The sequence below is a fragment of the Spermophilus citellus genome (assembly GCF_964194105.1).
Source record: "Spermophilus citellus genome assembly, chromosome: 16".
Classification (NCBI taxonomy): domain Eukaryota; kingdom Metazoa; phylum Chordata; class Mammalia; order Rodentia; family Sciuridae; genus Spermophilus; species Spermophilus citellus.
This window is the reverse complement of record NC_138196.1, coordinates 12,772,250-12,791,391: the sequence shown is the minus strand read 5'-3', so window position 1 is coordinate 12,791,391 and position 19,142 is coordinate 12,772,250. Positions and strand designations below refer to the sequence as shown.

Genomic DNA, 19,142 nt, shown 5'->3' with positions numbered 1-19,142 from the left:
CTCACAGTGATGGGGGGCTGGGACAAGGGGAAATGACCTCAAGAAAGGTCATAAGAAGCAAAAGGAAGAAGAGGAAGGAACATTTGGAAGCTGATCATAACCAAATAAAGCCCAGAGAAATGGAACAGTGAATGGATGTGCATTGTCCCACTGTGCCTCAGGAACAGGCCAAATTAGTCCCATTTATCCGCAGATTTATCCATAATTTACTTTGGCTCCACATCTCCAGTGCTTTACCTAAATGATGTGGCGTGTGGCTTAGTTTCCATTATGCAGTTGCCATAGCACTTCCTCCACTTGGCTGTCTTTCAGAGAATGAAGAAAGGCATCCACTGGAAGGGGGCGGGGTTAGTGAGAACACCAGGAGTGTGGGGAGGGTTGCAAACCTCCAGTGAGCTGGGAGGAGGGAGCAGGTTGTGAGGGATTTTGAATTTAAGAGCTTATTTATTAGATCAAGCTGCTTGGCAAGTTTAATGAGGTTTCAATGAGAATTATTCTTGGGGCTGGGGGAGGCGGGCAGGGCTCTCTTTGGGGTAACAAGAGACAGAATTGGAGAGTTTTAAGGAGAAGTACTGAGGGAGCTGGGGCTTTACCAAACTCACTAGCACTGAGAGGATAGTAGAGACCCTCCCCAGGAACCAAGTACCATGCTGCCCACCTCCTTCAACTTTTCCCTCTGCTGAGCCCCCTCTGAGGAGCGAAGTGTCATATTGCCTGCAAGTAATTCTGGCCATCAACTTCAGAGGCCTGTGAACTCCCAAAACATGTGCTTGATTTTATAAGTAGACACATTTTTCTAGACTTAGGCACTATGTCTTATGCAGCTCTCAGAGGGACCGTCCTTAAAAATGAAACTCAGTCATTCTGGGGTTGGCCCTAGAAGAACATTCCAGATCCTGGTTAGAATTTTTTTTTTTTTGCTGTGACCAAAATTCCTGACAAAAACAACATTGAGTAGAAAAAGTTCATTTTGGCCCACAGTTCCAGAGGTTCAGTCCATGGTTAGCCAGCTCTATACCTTTGGGCCTTAGTTGAGTCAGAGCATCATGGTAGAAGAAAGCAGCTCAGCACATGGGGATCAGCAAGCAGACTTACAAAGCATTCCCCCAGTGTCTCACCTCATCAGGCCACACCCTACCTGCTTACCTAGGTTACCACCCAGTGAATCTATATCAGTAGCTCAATCCACTGATGAGGTTACAAACAATCTAATCACTTCACCTCTGAATGTTCTTGCATTGTCTCATACATGAGCATTTGGGTAACATAATATACCAACCATGGGATCCCAGAGCTGGGATCTCATTACCTAATTCCAGTGATGTCTCACTTCTGAGGTCTCTCACCAAAGGTGTTGATATCTTCTGGTCTCAGACACTTATTTATGGAACAATTAATTGGTATTAGTGACTCATCCATTAGTTACCCATAGTACAGAGGGACTCCCCAACCCTCCCACCCTCCTAAACTGGTCAGATTTACCGGGAAATTTTTAGTTTCAAAATGCTGTCTGACTGCACCCCAGGCACTTGGATTTCATTGTTCTGGCATGGAACATCCCAGATGATCCTAATGTGCAGTTAGGACCCATATCCGTCAAATAGAGTATTATGGAACTGAATGAAGGATGGTGAACATTCTCATCTCATTTGACATTTCTGGCGATTGGTTATCGGTGTCTGAAATGTTCTCTTGGGAGGTTTTCAAACTGCTTTCTGGCTCACAATGAAAAGTCTTCTTAAAATGTAATATCTTGTAGAAGGGAAGTTGCCAGTATAAATGTACATATTTCCATCTTATACCTAAACACACACTTCATGTTCAACTTCTGGTCCCTTTTGATCCCTGGCTCCTCTACTAGGTACACACACAGCCCCACAGGCCCCATGCAAGAGAACCGTGTGCACAGTTCCATGCTGCTTTGCAGAGTGACTGACACTAAGCATGTTTTCCTTCAGGAAAGGCTTATTCCTTCTCAGACTCTGTATATCACCACGGCATGGTACACACCATTCTAAAAACTACCCGTTTAGTAACAGACTTCACACCACCCTGATAAAGACTATTATTATCTCCATTTTGCAAAAAGGGAAACAGGGACAGAGGGCTTTAATAACTTGTCTGGGCAGCAGGCAGAGATGGGATTTGAGTTCCTGCAGTTTGGCTCTCTGGTGTTTGAACCACCAGCTATAGAGCCCCTGGGTTCAGCAGGCTCTCCCAGTGCCTATAAGGAGACAGCTGGGAACAGGGAGCCACAGCCAGAACCTTCAACAGCCTCTTCCCTCCCACAGGCTTCATCCCCCCACCGCTCATCTTTGGGGCCGGCATCGATTCCACCTGCCTGTTCTGGAGCACGTTCTGTGGGGAGCAAGGCGCCTGCATCCTCTATGACAACGTGGTCTACAGATACCTGTACGTCAGCATCGCCATCGCCCTCAAGTCCTTCGCCTTCATCCTCTACACCACCACGTGGCAGTGCCTGAGGAAAAACTATAAACGCTACATCAAAAACCACGAGGGCGGGCTGAGCACCAGTGAGTTCTTTGCCTCTACTCTGACCCTAGACAATCTGGGGAGGGACCCTGTGCCTGCACACCAGACACATAGGACAAAATTTATCTATAACCTGGAAGACCATGAGTGGTGTGAAAACATGGAATCTGTTTTATAGTGACTAAAGGAGGGCTAAACTCCGCATTAGTAATCAAAGGGTCATTTTTCTTAAGAAAAAAGAAAAAAAGGTTTCCAAAAAAAAATTCAACACACACACACACACACACACACACACACACACACGACCTTTGTCCTTTTTCTCAAAATCAGAGCCAGACAGGATTCAGAATAAGGAGAGAATGGGATTGTCCTGGAGGACGCTCGCACTGCTGGGGCTCACAGTCTACTTTGAAGGCACCTCATGGTTTTCAGGATGCCGACAGCTGCAAGCAACAGACACTGCCAAATTCAGGGAACAGTGGTGGCCAGCTTGGAGGATGGACATTTCTGGATATGTACACACATACAAAACAAAAATCATATAAAAACAAAAGTCTACTAAAAAACAAAACAAAAACAACCAACCCAAGTTCAAGTTGAGAACATTGCCAGATTAAGCACTAGTGACATACCCGGTGCCACCCTCTCCCTCCTGGTGGGGGTGGGGAGGTGCACAAGTCTGAGGGGTGGAAGCCTTGCCCCTCTCTAACTTTTGCAATATGGGTCACTGTGTAGACGATTCACCCAGTCTGCATGTGGTTCAAGGCCCCAGAGTTCTCTCAGCGATGCTAGTGGGTGATCCATGCTGGAGTGTATAATTGGCACCTCTCACCAGCTCCATTTCCATGTTCAAGACTGAGGGTCCAAGGGGGAGCCGGGTGGGAGGCCAGCACCTCCCCTTCCCCTGGCAACACCTCCCTGCGGTGATGCCCACCTCCCCCCTGCCCCACAGAGTGACCTCAGGAAGCTGTGGGCCTTGCCTGGCTATGACTGACCTGCTCAGAGCCGGTGAGCCCCAAACACAGTCCAAATCATTTGCTTACATTTGCCAAACATTTTGCCATTTTTTCAAAAAAAAAATACAATGCATATGAATTTCAAACTGTTGTATGTATAATCCTCTAATACTATTTTAACTACTTCTAAAACCTGTGTTAACCCTTCAGTCACTAACACAGTTCTATAGATCGGATTTATTATGCTGGTTGCTTTTACTTTTCTCATTTTTTAATGCACCAAAAATATAATGTGATTCAAGGGATGCAATTAATCTATTGTAATTTTTATCATTTTATTTTCACTTAGATATTCTGAAAAAAACCAAGAATATACAATGTGTTATAAGGAAAAAAAAAATGCTTCAAAAAGGGTCTATAATGCAGCCTGCCTTTAAAAGAATCACATTTGAGACAACAGGGGATAATGTGATGAATTGCAAATTTGCCTTCTGGCTTTATTTCCCATGATTCAGTGATCACTGTCATGGGAAGCCCTTTTATATTCAAACTTCACATTCCAAGAGGCGTTCTTTTCAGCCTGTAGAGAAGACACACTTCAATGTGGGTTTTGTGTGTATGTGTGATGCTTCTGGGGACAGGAGAGAGAAAGTGCAGCTCCCTAACGCAAGCTGTTGAGCAGGCGGTGGCATCTGTGATAATAGACCACAAGCTCCGAGAAGCCATCACATGTCCAGTGCATGGAAATGTCAATAGGAGTTCCAGGGCCAATCTTGAACTAAGAGGTATTTGTGTGTGTTTTGAAAGTGGCTGACTCTCAAATAGAATGACCCTGTCATTATTTGGGGAACCTCTTGCAGTCAGCCCACTAAGCCTGTATGACCATTTCCATAAGGAGACAGAGCATTGGTGAGCACAGCATATGCACAACAAAGGGTCTCATGCTTCTTCACGGACCTGAAAAGATCCCAAAGTTGAGTTGGTTAGTTTGCTTTTTCACCTCAAACACCTTTTTATAGTTTACCCACAAGGCAAGAAAAGGGTGAGGGGTGCTGGGCCAAATTTTTTACAAATACTGTAAATGGGGATGTCTGATTGACAACACAAAACTAGAGAAAGCATCAAGTAAAGACAATCAAAAGGGAAGCTGTGTCACTGTCATGGTGCAGGGCAAGTGTGATTGGCCACCTCGGGCAGGAGGCTTCCAAAATATTGGCCTGTGTTCTGGAGTGTTAGGCTGTCCTTGTTCATGAACATGGGAAGCTCATGAGTCCCTTAATTAGTAAAAATTCACCAACTGGTTCATATAAAATAGATGCTTTGTCACTCATAAGGCCTTGGTCACCTTCTGTACAGGTTTTGGTTTGGTTTTGAAAACACACTGCTAATTGGTCACTGCCTTCCCCTATACTGTTGTGTTCCTCTCAACGCAGTACCCATATGCTGAGCCCTGTGACCCTGGTGTGTGTTTCATGGGACTATTCACTTTGAAAAACAAACAAGCAAAAATTTCCTAAATGCTTTGCTTCTTGGATTTTTTTCTTTCCCCTAAACTTTTACAAGGAATGGGAAGAGATGTTAGGATAACAAAGGAAACCAACTCCAGGGCTCAGTTTCAGCAACAATTGAATATAAATTGAAAGCCCCCTGTGAGAAAATTGCTTTCAAGTGTGTCCAATATCACCTTTTAAAATTCAGTCTAGTTTTAATTTTCCTTTTATGCTATAAAGAACCATCCAAGGCTAAATCTAGCCTCTTGGTCGTGTGTGTGTGTGTGTGTGTGTTTGAGTGTTATTTTGATGGAAAGATGCCCTAATAAGATCTGCCTTGGACTTAACAGAGAGCAAAAAATGGAAGGGGTGGAATAAATCTAGAAAGTAAATGCTGAGTTCTCTCTCTTGCTCGCTACAAACTCCTCTACCATCTTGGTTGAACTTGCCCAAGATCAATGAAAAGGAGGCTTGCAGCTCTTGACAGATCTTTGTTAACTCCTACATGCAGACCAAGAAAGTTTGTTTTTAAAACCAATGTCATTTCTCCATTGGAGGTAAACACAGTTTGGGGCAGTGTCCTTCCCTGGAGGAATGGGTTTGCTGTCTTCCTTCTGCTGAGGCTGTGTGCTACTGGATGACCTGTAGCTTGGCTTCTCTCTTCCCATGTCCACCAATGAAAACCCTGAGGCTCCAGGCACCCTGGGGGACTCTACCACTACAAAAGGCCACTGCATGCTGATAAAGGACCAAGAAAATCCTCCTCTCACAGTCCCCTTAAGGAGTTTCTACACAAGGGCAGCCAGCTGGTCCCTGAAGTGACAGCCACACTCAACAAGAGGGATTTTCTCAGGGATAAGATTCTGCTGAGGCTACTTAGTATTGATCTCCCATACATTCCAGAGGTGGCCATTCCTTGAGGAACATGTAAAATAGAAGTTTCTATGTACTCACAGAGAAATCCTCTGAGGCAAGGGAACTGTTGGCTGCCCTCAGCCCATCCCGCTGGCTTTTTGCTGCATGCTGCTTTAGGTCCAGGCAAGTGTGATTTCTTTTCCACCCAGTCAGTCCTGCCAGCCCCAAGGTGTCTGTTCTGATCGCCACGTGGAGTACTGAAAATACCACTCAGCAGTGTTAAACAATAAAGGTCAATATGCAGAAATCAACAGGGCTGACCATACAGTCAAGACCAGGATCAGGACAGGATCAGCTGCTGTTTCTGTTTGCTAGATTGATACCATGTTCTACTATTGTTGGCTTATTTTGGTTCAGATGAGTGGAGAAACCCAGAAAAGCAGGTTTTGGGTCCAACAGATGGAGAACCCTTGCTACCTTTTGCTATTCTGACCTGATTATATGTTGCTATCTTGGGAGAACCAAATATCTGGCCAGAAGTTAGGGAAAGTAACAAATAGTAAGGGCTTGACTGCCTCTCTGTGCTCAGGCTACTGCCCTCTAACCTATAGGATAGAATCCAGGTCAAAAAACTAAGGGGCACCAATTTTTCCAAGATAGGGCATTCATGAAATTAGATTTGGCTCAGGAAATCAGTTTTGAGATTTCAAATAATAAACTTTTTTTCTGCCCTTCCCCCTTTGTTATACCTGACTCACCCAAATCATACCCAACCCCACCTCTCTGAACAGCTTCAAGGACTTAATTTCTTAGATCAATTAGCCCCAAATGACAGCCTGTGGACCCCAGTTCCTCTAGGGTATTATTGTTGATCCAGAGTAAATTGGAAGAATACTGGTGGCACATGTATGGAAGATGTCTTCTAGGGATTTTTGCCTAGAACAACATATGAAACCTACACTGACTCCACAGGCACCCAGCCCCGTCTCCCTTCCCAGAGTCCTTGGTCATCATGGCAGGGAAAACATGGATTAAACAACCTAAAGTTGGAAGCTCAGTAAAACAAAGACAAGCTATGCCTCAGGAACCTGGCTGCCTTAGAGACAGGGGCAAGAACTCCTACTTCTCAAAGGCCATCAATGTGGTGGCAGGATTTTTCTATGCAGAGATGATTTCACATGAGGGTGCATTGGAATGAGTACCATATTCTAAGCATGTATTTATTCACTCATTCCTGTTTTAAATTTTGGCAATGTGGCAGCCTCTGGACATGGCCTCTGCCCTATGGGAGCTCACAGTTCAAGGAGCTGAAACAGATCTAGACATGAACAAAGGCAGTGGAAAATGTTAAGCGCCGGGGTCTGTCTGGGAATGAGAGCTGTTTCTTTGTGGTTCCAAGAGTCAGGAAGACTTCAGAGAATGGGTGGTCTAGGAACTAAGAACTAAAGAGCAGCGGGTGTCTGCCTGGAGGATGGTGGGAGGACAAGGACCACCGTTAAAGGGGGCCAGCACAGCAAGCCCACGTGCCATTTCTACAAAGGGCCAAGTTGTACACATAGGTGTTATAGGTCATCCAGTCTCCATCACTACTACTTAACCCTGTTGTTTTAGCCTAAGATCAGCAAACAACAGGTAAACAAATGAGTGGGCTATGTTCCAGTAAAGCTTTATTTACAAAGACCGTGACTGGAGGGAGGGCTGTAGTGTGCCAGTCTCTGTTCTGGAGCACATGCTGAGCATCACTGCATGTCTAGGGGGCATGAACAGCTCAGCATACGTAAGACAGATCCTCATACCCAAAACTGTCATAGCAGTGTCACAAAGGGTCCTGGAGTAAGTGTTCATCAACCCTAATGTTCCCAGCCCCGAGAATGAGATTAAGGCTTCTCATTTATTTCCAAGAAGAAGGTAAGTATCCCTTTGTTGTCAGGGTTTATTGAAGGCAACCTTATTTTTCTCTTGAATATCATGGAGAAAATAAACTGTATAACCTATGGTGTCATTCTAGCTCTGACACTTGATAGTTCACCTAAAGTAATCACTTCTTTAACTTAAATGATGGAAATGGATACCTGAAGGAGACATATAGGGACTAGGAAAAGAAGAATGAATCAGATTCTGGAGAGAACTTCAAATCTCTCCCTCCTCTCCAGCAACACAAAATACAGGCACTCCAAAGCTAATAGATCTGCCAGGTAGAATAATCAGCAAGTACTAATAATAGCTAATAATCATTCCAGCTAACATTTGTCAAGCATTTAACTCTGACTAGCTGCCAGGCTGAAGTTATTTCATGTATTACCTCATTTAATCTAAACCATAACCCTGTGAGACAGGAACCATTATTAGCTTTATTTTACAGGGGAGGAAAATGAGGCTTGCATGATCCAGAATTTGCTGAAGGTCACAAGCAGAGCTGGGATTCAAACCCAGATCTATGAGTCCAAAGCCCACATTCTGAACCACTGGGGTATTCCTTCCCTCCCAGGCAAGATATGGGGGACCCTCCTCACATTTAGGGACTGCTTGAATTCAGGGACATTTGGTCTTTGGACGGAATGGACTAGGAGGTGCCATTTTCTTTCACATGCCCCTGATATAATAAGCAGGATATCATGGCAGCTGTGTTCTGGGGATATTTTCTTTTCCCTCGTTACCTGATCTTTACCCAGTGGATCCCAGTGGTCCATTTATGTGAGATGTTCTACCTGAAATGGATAGGTAACAAGTAACAGGAGATTCATCCATTCTCATGCATTCTGAAATGAACTTTCAAAGCACTGAGATGCCGTGGAGGTATTCCTCAGAGCCAGTCATCAGCATAGTGGAGAATCCAGCACACACGGTCAATCTGGGGAGCTCAGGCCCAACCCAGGGCTTCAACACACTGAAGCCACTCACTGGTTAGATATGTCTTGCTCTATTCCCAGGTCCCAGGCACAGTCCCAGAACAGTGTCTAGACATCTCTGTTTTTGAAATAATGACTCGAGTCAACAATCAGGAGTTGATCATAAATCTTTTTTCCATAAGGTGGAAATGACTATGTTCTATGAGCAAATGGAACAACATAGCAAATTTTCTGGAGTTTAGCTTTCTGTAGGTTGAGGGTTTTGCCATTTCATTAACATCTTCCTTAAATTCATGTTAACCTAATGGAAGATGGCTTTCACAGAGGCGAGTTTGGCAGGACTATTTGATTTAAAATCTAAGGCTATAAAATGAATTGGAGTCATACAGTGTAGGGAAGTTTAATTACAAGAGGAATGCAACTAAAAACCAACTGTGCTCCAATCTAGCACCTTAAAGGAGGGAAGGGGCTGGGGAGATCTTGTTTACTAAGAGGCCTACCCACATGCCAGGTGCTGTGAATGCATGATCCCAGGTATTGCTCCCAGCAGCCTTCTTACACCAGCCCTATGAGGTAAGTATAAATTTTTTTGCATTTTATAGATTCAGAAAACTAAAACTCAGCAAATCCAAACTTTCCAAGGTTTCACTAGTCAAAAAGGTCAGCAGGAGCCAATACCAAGCCTGATTCCTGAACCCGTGTCCTTTCCAGTATGCCACACAACCACCAAAGTGAGAATGTGGATCTCACTATGAAGCCACTGGAGCACTTGCCACGAGGGACCACCCACCAGAGTCTATAGTTTCATAGAGAAATGAGCCAAGAGCTGTAGATGAGAACCTCAGCAAGATTTTACCTATAGATACAGGAATTTTTTAAAAATGATAATTTAAACTTTTACTTTAATAATTAAAACCTTTAAAAATACTCCTTCCATCTTCAACCTGAGCCACATCAGAAGTCAATCATCAACCTCTATTTTACACTATGCAATAAGAACCCACCCCATTGCTCTCACTTCTGTCCCACCCTCTCCAAACCCCCCCACCCACGTGACCTCCAGCAGAACCCCCAAGACCATAAGAACTTGAGCTTTACAAAAGTTGAGCAAGGATGCTACAAATTGCCCAGATCATATGGGCTCCTTCCTCTGTAAGCCAAGTCTCCGCTTCAAAATCCCAAGTAAAAATGTGACATTTCTAAACTGTCACCTTTTATACCACCAAGTCAAAGGCTAAGAAGGACAATAAATGAACAGAGACTTCTGTGGCCCCACTGTGGCTATCATTGACTAGGAAAGCTGCATGTCACATTCAATAAGACTGGCATAGTTTGAAGATCATCACAGGGATGAGCTGGGTTTTTAATACCTTTTTAAATGAAGCCACAACATCTATTTTGGAAGGGCAGATAGGTTTAGAAACCTTGCTCCAGTAAGGAGACTGTGAGACTGTTTCATTCAGCCTGTGATAACCATCCTTGACTGAATGGGGGGGGGGAAGTGGCCCAGATGCTGGAGGAGGGAGCATGACATTGTGATGTCAAGTCGTCTTTCCAACTTCCTCCTTAATAGAGATGTAAAGTGACAGAGAGTCCTAGGAGGGAAGCTAGGTTTGCCATTGATGACTTAAGACAAGTTAGTGATTGAGATACAACTTGTTTATCCCCATAAAAGAATCTCAGATTAGGTGTTGGAATGGACACATAGGTAAATAGCCTTCTTAGAAAGACTTGGCCTTTGAAAAGGGCTTTGCACTTGGAATCACCCTCTGGGGTTTGTGTGGAGCCAGAACCAATGCTTTTTCGCTTCATCTTCCTACTCTCCTCCATTCCACTGGGAAACCATGATACTATGATGTAAGCCTAATAAAAAAGGAAACACAGAAAAGACCACCAATATCTTTTCCTCTTGGCTCTTCTTCCCTCCTCCCCCCTTTAGGCACAGAGTACCAAGACATTGAGACCGAGAAAACCTGTCCCGAGTCACACTCACCTTCAGAAGACTCCTTTGTGAGAAGCTGAGGGCTGTCCTCTTCCGGCAGAGAACAGCCCACCATCACCCATAGACCTCGCGGGCCTGACTTAGCGTGCTCTGCCCTGCCCGAGAACCCAAGGGTCCCCATGTGGATTATCCAATGTGTGGTCCTTTGAGGCCCCAAGTGCAGGCCTGTGACAAGGACTAAGGAGGTGACATCTGGTCAAGAGCCCTCCAATAGCCCTTGGAAGTAGGCATTTTTTCTGGGTTGCTAAAGCAATGTGGACCTGGTGTGCAAATCCCCTATACCCATCCCTGCTCTGGCTTCTGTAGGGATGACTTGCTGACATGCTTTAGAAAACCCCCTCTTGGGAATTCTTCTCTGTCCAAGAGTTCCGATAGCTCCAAAGAAATAAGCCAAGGCCCAATTTTAATAGAAGAGGGTATAAATTGCCCTGTTTCACAGAATATAGATGGGAAAAAGCACATACTCAATAGATTTTTGAGTGTGGTAACTGTATTTTTGCAGCTTATATTTTCCAGATGAGCAGTTTAGAAATATGTGATGTAAAGTACATACTGTACGTTTGCTGAAAATTATATTAAAACACTATTTTAATTCTTCCTGTGTCTCATGCCATAATCTCTTCTCTTTTCTCTTGTGTCTTTGGGTAGAAGGATCCTAAGGAATGCTTCTGGCTATGTGTGCTCTATATTTATAGGCTTTGAGATATTCAAAAGAGCATGGGTTCTAATCGTACTTGTTATCACACCCAGGACTTGTTACTGGTGTGATGATGATTAAGTGGTCTGAGTTCTCTGAGACCTAGTTTCATCCTCTGCAAAATGGGACTATTAACCCTTGCTTTCTACAAGACTTGAGACTGCATGTGAAGCAGTGTCTAGCACAGAGTCACTATTCATTGCTTCCTAACCTTCTGGCTGGAATTCAGTGCTTCACAGCACTGATGTAGCTCCTGTTGGTACAGTAAATGGCCTTTCACAGAACTGTAACTTTCTTTCTGATCTTCTACTGTCTGGAAACCCTGGGAGGGCAGGGAATTGCTACATTTCTGGATATCACCACTACCTGGTAATAGTGCATGATGCTTAGTGGCTACTCTGCACACAAATGAACAATTAGCTTAAGACACGGCAGTCTATGGGACTTTGACTTTAGGTCCATTCCTCAGCAACTGTGGCATCTGCTTCCCTTTTTCTGGGTCCACAGATCCACCCACAAGCCTCACCATGGACAGAGCTCCAGGAGTCTTCTCATACCCATCAGACCCCCTTCCAATGTCTGGCTTTACTTTCACATCCGTATTAGTTCCAACCTCATATGGACAGTTTGGCCAAGTAGATCCCTGCGCCACTAACATGCATCTAGAGATTCCAATGCATTATTCCAGTGCAACCAGGCTATAGCTCCAGGGATGGATGCTTCCAGATTCCTGACTGTGCTTTGTCTTATGGGCAAATGACTTAGAATGTTCTGCTACTTATGTGTGGCTATCCTTGGGAACTGGCCCTCTATCTCCATACCCACTTCCAGTCTACTTCTCACCCTCTATAGTCTGGCTGTCTTTTCAGTTTAACTCACTCAAAATCAGAGCTTCTCAAGCCTGTATTCTATGAAGACTGCATCTACCTCCTTCCTGCATTATCTGAGACTCAAGGAAGACAGGAAAGTGTGCTTGACCTCCTTTAAGTCCTGATTACCAGCCTGTTGGTACCTTGGGAGGCTACTTTTTAGCCTGGTTCTGTTATTTATGTGATTGTTTATTTTTTTGCAAGGCAATATGATTTATTCTCTCCAGCATAAAAATCCCAAGAAAATGCAATTTCAACATTCTCTGTCCTGATGTGAAAAGATGTTGAAGCAGCTGAAAAAGTGGTTAGTGGTTCCTCCGGGGAACTAAGCTTCATCTGCACTGGAAATTCAGATGGAGGCAGGAGGAGGAAGAAGTGAAAAGCTATTGCTTAAGGTATCAGTGAGGTCAGTCCCAAATTTCAAACTTTTTTTTTATCTATAGTTCAATATTTTCTCCTTTGCTACTTTTTCCCCTAATAAAGGTGGTCAATTTATAGAAAACTTGCTGTCCCTCCATTTAATCTCAACCTCTTAGAGACATATTATTTCTTATGGGGAGTTAAGAGATTCATCCTTTGATACAGTTAATAGTCCATGAGAGCTCTGTTCACACAGTTTGTTCAACCAAGTCAGGAAGAACAGATGGCTTATATTAGACCCCAAATGCCATCTCTTCCCAATGTCCTATCAGCTACCAAGGGCCACCACGGTCTTGAACTACACATACACACCTCTTGATCTAGAGCTGAAAACCCAATTTAACCTCTTCTCTGGTCTATGTGGAAGGGTTAGTCATGCACAGAAGCATTCTGTTCAACCAGAGTAAAAGCAAGTTCTTTTTGCAGCCCCTAATGTGGATTCAAGAAACACACACATAATTTCTCAAAGAGTTGGTTTGTTTTCTTTTTCCCTTAAGGAACTACTGTTATAGAGCTGTTTCTGTTAACACTTAAAATAAATGTCTACAGTTAAGGCACAAGGCAGAGACCGCCTTGTTTCTGAGAAAGGTTTCAAAAAGCATCTTAATCTTCCTGAGTTGTAACATTTCAGTTATAAAGTATATGATCATGTACCTACGGGACTCCCAAGAGAGGCCACTAGAGAGCTTCTAGAATCCCACTTCTCTATTCCTCACAAGAAAATTAAGGAGCAAAATGAGAAAACCTAAAACATGCAGGCGAGAGAGTACACAAATTCCTTTAGACCAACAATATAGAAAATGGCCCCAGGTCCTTGAAGTATCTATCCAGAGGAAACTCTATGAGGCCTTTCTATGCTGTCTCTGAGGACTTCTCTACCACCACAAGTACAGTTGGAAGCTCTTCTCATGGACTGGAGGTGGAAGACTTCATCTCCAGGATTTACACCCTCTACCTAGTAGCTCATCCCTTTCTTACCTCATATGCTTATCTCACCCACCATGTTCCCCTTCAAATTCTTTGGGAACTTAAAGTACTCAATTCAGCATTGAGCCAACTATATTTTTATAGGAAAATTTGGGCTCAAAATAGGTTTAAAAAAAAAAGGAAAACGGTCCAAAGAAAATGGTAGTTTCTTCTATTTTCCTAAAATCATCAATACCTAGCTCTTCAAGATTGATGCAATTGATGAGACATCACAACTATAAGGCTAGGTTACAAAGGGAGGCATTTCTGCAAAGCAGGATATCGGAGATGAGATTTCTGTGCCTGGGAATGGGACTTTAGAAGGATCATACCATTGTAAGGCGTTGTAGCAGATCAATCTTGAAAAACAAAAATCATCCATACAGCAACAGGGGAGAAACGGTAGAAACTGAAGACCCATGCAGGGGTGTGGAGGGGATTTCATGAATATTTATTGGGCCTCACCCTCCTATTCTCCCCTTCATGGCACCCTATGTGCCATAGGAATACAAGCCTTTAGGGACATGCTTAATTTTATTCCATATTTCAAATGAATGTGTGTTAGGTTTAAAGATTTAATGAGTTAGCACAGACAGTTCTCTCTCTGCCAAGCCCTCGGACTCTGCTGTAGGAGAACTGGATGGCTTAGTGGAAAGAGCAGATAACAGGTTTGCATCCTAGTTCAGCTACTAACTAGCCTAGCCAGATTAGCAAGTCAAATCTCACGTGCAACCTTAGTCTTCAAGTCAAATCTCACATGCAACCTTAGTCTTCAGTGGCTTGAAATAGACAGGTTACAGCTCGCCTGGCAGAGAAGTGAGAATTCCCTGTGTGTACAGCACAAAGTCAGTCCCTGAAGTAGTAATAAGTTTCACTGAGTACTCTCATCCTTCGCCATATAAATACAAAACAGATTCTGTTCATCAGCATTTGCTACCACTATGCTCCTTTGAAATCCTCTTCTCTGCCAAGGAACTACCCCCTTAATGCCTTCTCAGTCAACATCTTAATTTTTCAGTGACTTTTTACTGAATCACTATAATATATAAGTTGCCCCACTTCTTAAAATCCAATCCTGATTGAGAACTTCAGCCCCATACTCCATTCAGTCTCTACATGGGCAGGCGCCCGGGGCCTATGACTCCAGGAGCTTGGAGCCGAGAAGTGAGATTTGCTCTCTCCCATCCCCTGCCTCTCCCCTGTTCAAACTCACATCTGGATAAGTAAGGTTTGCTTACTGGATGGCCTGTGGCAAAGCTTGGTGCTCTCATTGGCCAAAGTACAGATGTAGCTCTTTCTCAAAGCACTGGTGTGGGGTCATACAGGCTGAAGAAGGATCTGATCTCAAGGAACTGGCTTCAACTCTGGGACTCCTGTTTGAGAGGAAGCTCCAGACTCAGCTCTCAGTGATCCAGCCCTGGGCTTCATGCCACTGCCATCATCACCTGCTTCCCCTGAAATGGGTCCCTGGAAACCCCACAGCCCCAATCTTGTCTCACCGTGACTTCCAGCAAGTAGGAAAGAATTCTGAGTAGGGCCATTTCTACCTGCATGTCAAGATCCTGTCCAAGGCTGTCCCTGCCTCCCTCCTACATTTCCCACACCTTTCCCTGTGCTGTTCCAAGAGGGACAGGACAAGTCAGCAGGCCCGAGGGCTGGGAGGACAGGCAACCAGCATGTACATTCTCCAACTTGACCAGCAACTGCTTTGGGGACCCCTTTCCTCAGTTGTGGGGAGGGAAACCAGACAATGCCTCTCTTCATGAGCATTCCCACCTGCCCCACCCCCCCCAGCACAAGGTGGTGACATCTTACACCTTTCTCCAGCCCTTGGTGTAGATTTGGGATCAAAATAGAGGATAGGAGGAGGGAGTCGGTAGTGCTGGTTTTCTGAAAGTGGAAATGCTCATAAAATCTCTCCCAGCATGCCATACCACATTATACTAATTTAATCAAAAGAGGAAGGTCAGTCAACAGACTACAGGGTTGGGGGACACCACCTCGTAAAGGGAATCTCCCAATTTTACATAATGAATATTTGCCTTGTGCCTGAATGCTTCCTTTCAACTTTCAAGTAATTAATTCTGCCTCGGTTTTATACTACATCAAAAAGTGTTGACCCAGGGCCTGGCATGGAACCCTGTACCCTCTGAAATCCTATTGGGTGACCCAAGAAGACCCTGTACCCAATATACTTAAAATATAGATTGAGGAAAAGTAAATCTCCATGTAATAAAAAGACCCCCATAAGAACCCTGCACATCTAAGTGCTCCCAGTAAGTGGTAGAGACATGAGCAAGATGGGATCGCAGAGGGGACGGGTCCCTAAGGCCTTGAGTGACCTGGTAGAACACTCTCATCTCATGGAGATGGGGTACCCAAAGGACTCAGAGGACAAACCTGTCATTGAGGCTATATGTGTGATGCTTTGCCCTGCCCACCAGAAGGAGTTTTGGGAAAACACAGAAGTAAATTGTCCTAGGATAATATACCAATATACCAGGCAACAGAATAAGTTTTTATAAAGCTATCTCCTCAGCGCATCCTCGAAAGCATCCTGTAAAACAATAATCCCATCATAGCAGCCTATTGGCCTGAGCTTGCCTTCCATATGGCCACAGTTTGGTCATCAGTAGGTGAAGGTCATCATGGCCACTCTCTAGGGAGATGGTGGGATTTTCCGGGAGAATACGTATTAACACTTAACACTATGCCTAGCACCTAGAAAATGATCAAGACAAAAAAAAAGAGCTCTTCTTCCACTTGAGTACATAGAAATCACATTTGCTCATGTTTCCAGATCACCTGACAAGAGTTAGATTTTTTTTTTAACAGAGCTAACGTGCATGGGTAAATAATTATAACAGCAATTATCTCCCTGAGGACAATTATTTGCCATCACCATTTGCACCCACTGAAATTACATGCATAAGAAGCAGAGTCACCCATTGGCAGATAAACATAATTAAATTGGAAGAATGACATCCAATGGTTGATTGGATTAATAAAAGAAATTTATTCCCCAGAGGTGTTTCAGAAATGCTTCTCCAAGCTGGATCATATTTTTGGAAGCTTGTACTCTGAATTCAAATTATATATTAACTCTTTTCCCAAAACCAGCATGCATCCAACTCTTAGAAACACCATATACCTCTGATAAAGTTTAAGTCTGAGGGTTTTACAAACCACACAGTCACAAATCCTCTTGATCTTTGTATAGATACATAACAGTCATAGTATTTTGTGCTAAAAACAGTTTAGCAAATATTTTATTTTTATTACATATTTCCTGGTTTGATAATTTTGTTTCAAACAGTATGCAAAGACTATGATATAAATGGCATCTAAACAAATCTAGATACTTTTCTGCCTTTACACTTTCCAAGAATATAATAATCATATGCAGGATTGGCATTTAAAAAAAGTGTTAGAAGTTGATTTTATAAATTCCCTATTAATTTCTCATAAAATTACAACAGAGTAGTAGTGATTAGTGGGGTCAAAGTTTCTGAAGCCTAAGTAATAAATGATTTTTCTTTTTCCTCTTGGGGATTTCCAACACTCTAATTGTTCTTACAGTTATAAACGTGGGTCTGAGGTTCCGTTTCTAAATCCATGTCTACTGTTTATCACTCCAAAAACCTCAAGATCATTGGTACCTGTTAGTTACATGAATTCTTACGCAGCTCTTCATTTATGAGTTTGGTGGCCGTCTACACTGTATACTACTTAGGTGCTTGAAATACTTCTGTGAGATAGAGATAAGAAAGTCAGAAAACTTTATTTTACCACCAAAAAAAATTCCGGAGAGGAAAGGTGTCCTTTCCAGTTGCTCTCACTTTGCTCCTGTCACAAAGGGAAGGAAATAAAACCATCTGTCCCCAGATGGCTCCAGAGAGGACCACAAGCTGTTACTGGCTTAAAAGAGCATTTCAATCACTTCCACATTTTCACACAGGAAAAAGAAATTTCCACCAAAGCTATTGTCGAAGTAAAAATGGGTGCATTTAATATCCACTGCATTTGACATGCTCTTAAGAGTTTAGGCCATGGTTAGTTTTGGGAATTTAAAGCTGCATTGTAATGTGCTCTTCAAATAAACTGCATTTGTTAACTATCTCACTCAATTAGGCTAAATATGAAGCATGTCCAGATTGCTACCATCTTTGGAAGACTATTTAATAATAATCTTTCTAAATATTTATCTGAAACAAACTTCATTAGAAAGATTCTTTTTTCTTCTTTTTTTTAAAAAATATCTTTTCTAGGGACAAGATCTTGGTCTTCAGACCACTGGCAGTAGTGTGCATAAATCAGTGGGATGAAGCAGTGCTCCCCACTTCTCTGCTTATGTGATTGTGTCCTTCTTTGCACAAGTCTGCATATCCTATCCGAGACATAGTAGGTATAGACAAATTTCTGTTGCTGAATATCATGAATATAAATTTCCTACCTTCTTAGCTTTCAAATTTCTCAACAAAATGCAAACTCATAGCTATGTAAAGGCCATACCCAGCCCAGTTCATTTAGAAAGGTTTTGATTTCACACTTAGTAACAATCGCAACTGTCATGCCATCTCATTCATGATAGAACGTATAACCAAAATGGGTCTACTAACATACAACCTAAAAATGCCTGCTTATAAACCCATGCATTTTAAAAAAAACTATCCCTAAAGACAAAAGTAATAACTTGAAAAATAGTGACTATTTCTGTTTTAGTCAGCTTTCTCTAATTGGGCAGGCACCAGACAAAAATGGCTGTAAGGCATCCATAACTATAAGCCGGAACTTAGGTAGATCATCATGGTAAGGGTGGGGTGGAGGAAAGCAGCTTAGGATATGGTAACAGGAAGTAGAAAGACAGCTCTGCTCACCAGGGACAACATATGTATCTTAAAGGCACACCCCCAGTGACTTACTTCCTCCAGCCATACCCTCTCTGGCCACAGTTACCACCCAGTTAATCCATGTAGGTAAATTAAACCACTGATAGGTTAATGAGTTCATGATCTAATCATTTCACCTTTGAAGTTTCTGGCATTGTTTCACACATGAATTCTGAGGGAACAGCATGTTTCCAAACCATAACAATTATCATATCCCTAGGCTGGATGCCTCAAATACTGGTAAAGGTGATTTCTACCCAAAGGAAACTGTAATGTCAATATAATCCTCAAGACAATCTCAACAGAAATTTCTATCGAAATTCACAAACCAATTGCAAATTTCAAATATGAGTTCTCAAGCATAGCCATGGCAATTCTGAAAATCATATAGAAAGGAACAATGAACAAGGAGAGGCCTTTTCAAAAATCAACATGTTAATAAAGCTCTAGTACTTAAAAAAAATGTGGGGCATTCACACAGGACTAGCCTCAGATATTGCATCCATAAACAGACATTTATATATTGGGACTTGAAATACACTAATTAAAAGAAAACTTTGCAAATTATTGGAAAAACATTGGGTATTAAACTAAAGGTCTGGGGAGGCAATTTGGAAACAAATTTGATTCATGACTGCTCACCTATGGAAAAACAT

General features: G+C 42.9%; 1 protein-coding gene across 1 annotated transcript in view; it reads left to right on the top strand.

The window, feature by feature from the left end:
* Positions 1-11,069, top strand: part of LOC308635118 (solute carrier organic anion transporter family member 3A1-like) — a 301,014-nt gene extending 289,945 nt beyond the window's left edge. The window contains 2 exon segments of the mRNA XM_081269364.1: positions 2,292-2,534; positions 10,583-11,069. Coding sequence (XP_081125490.1) covers positions 2,292-2,534; positions 10,583-10,665 — 326 coding nt within the window. The 3' untranslated portion in view covers positions 10,666-11,069.
* The last annotated feature ends 8,073 nt before the right edge of the window (positions 11,070-19,142 follow it).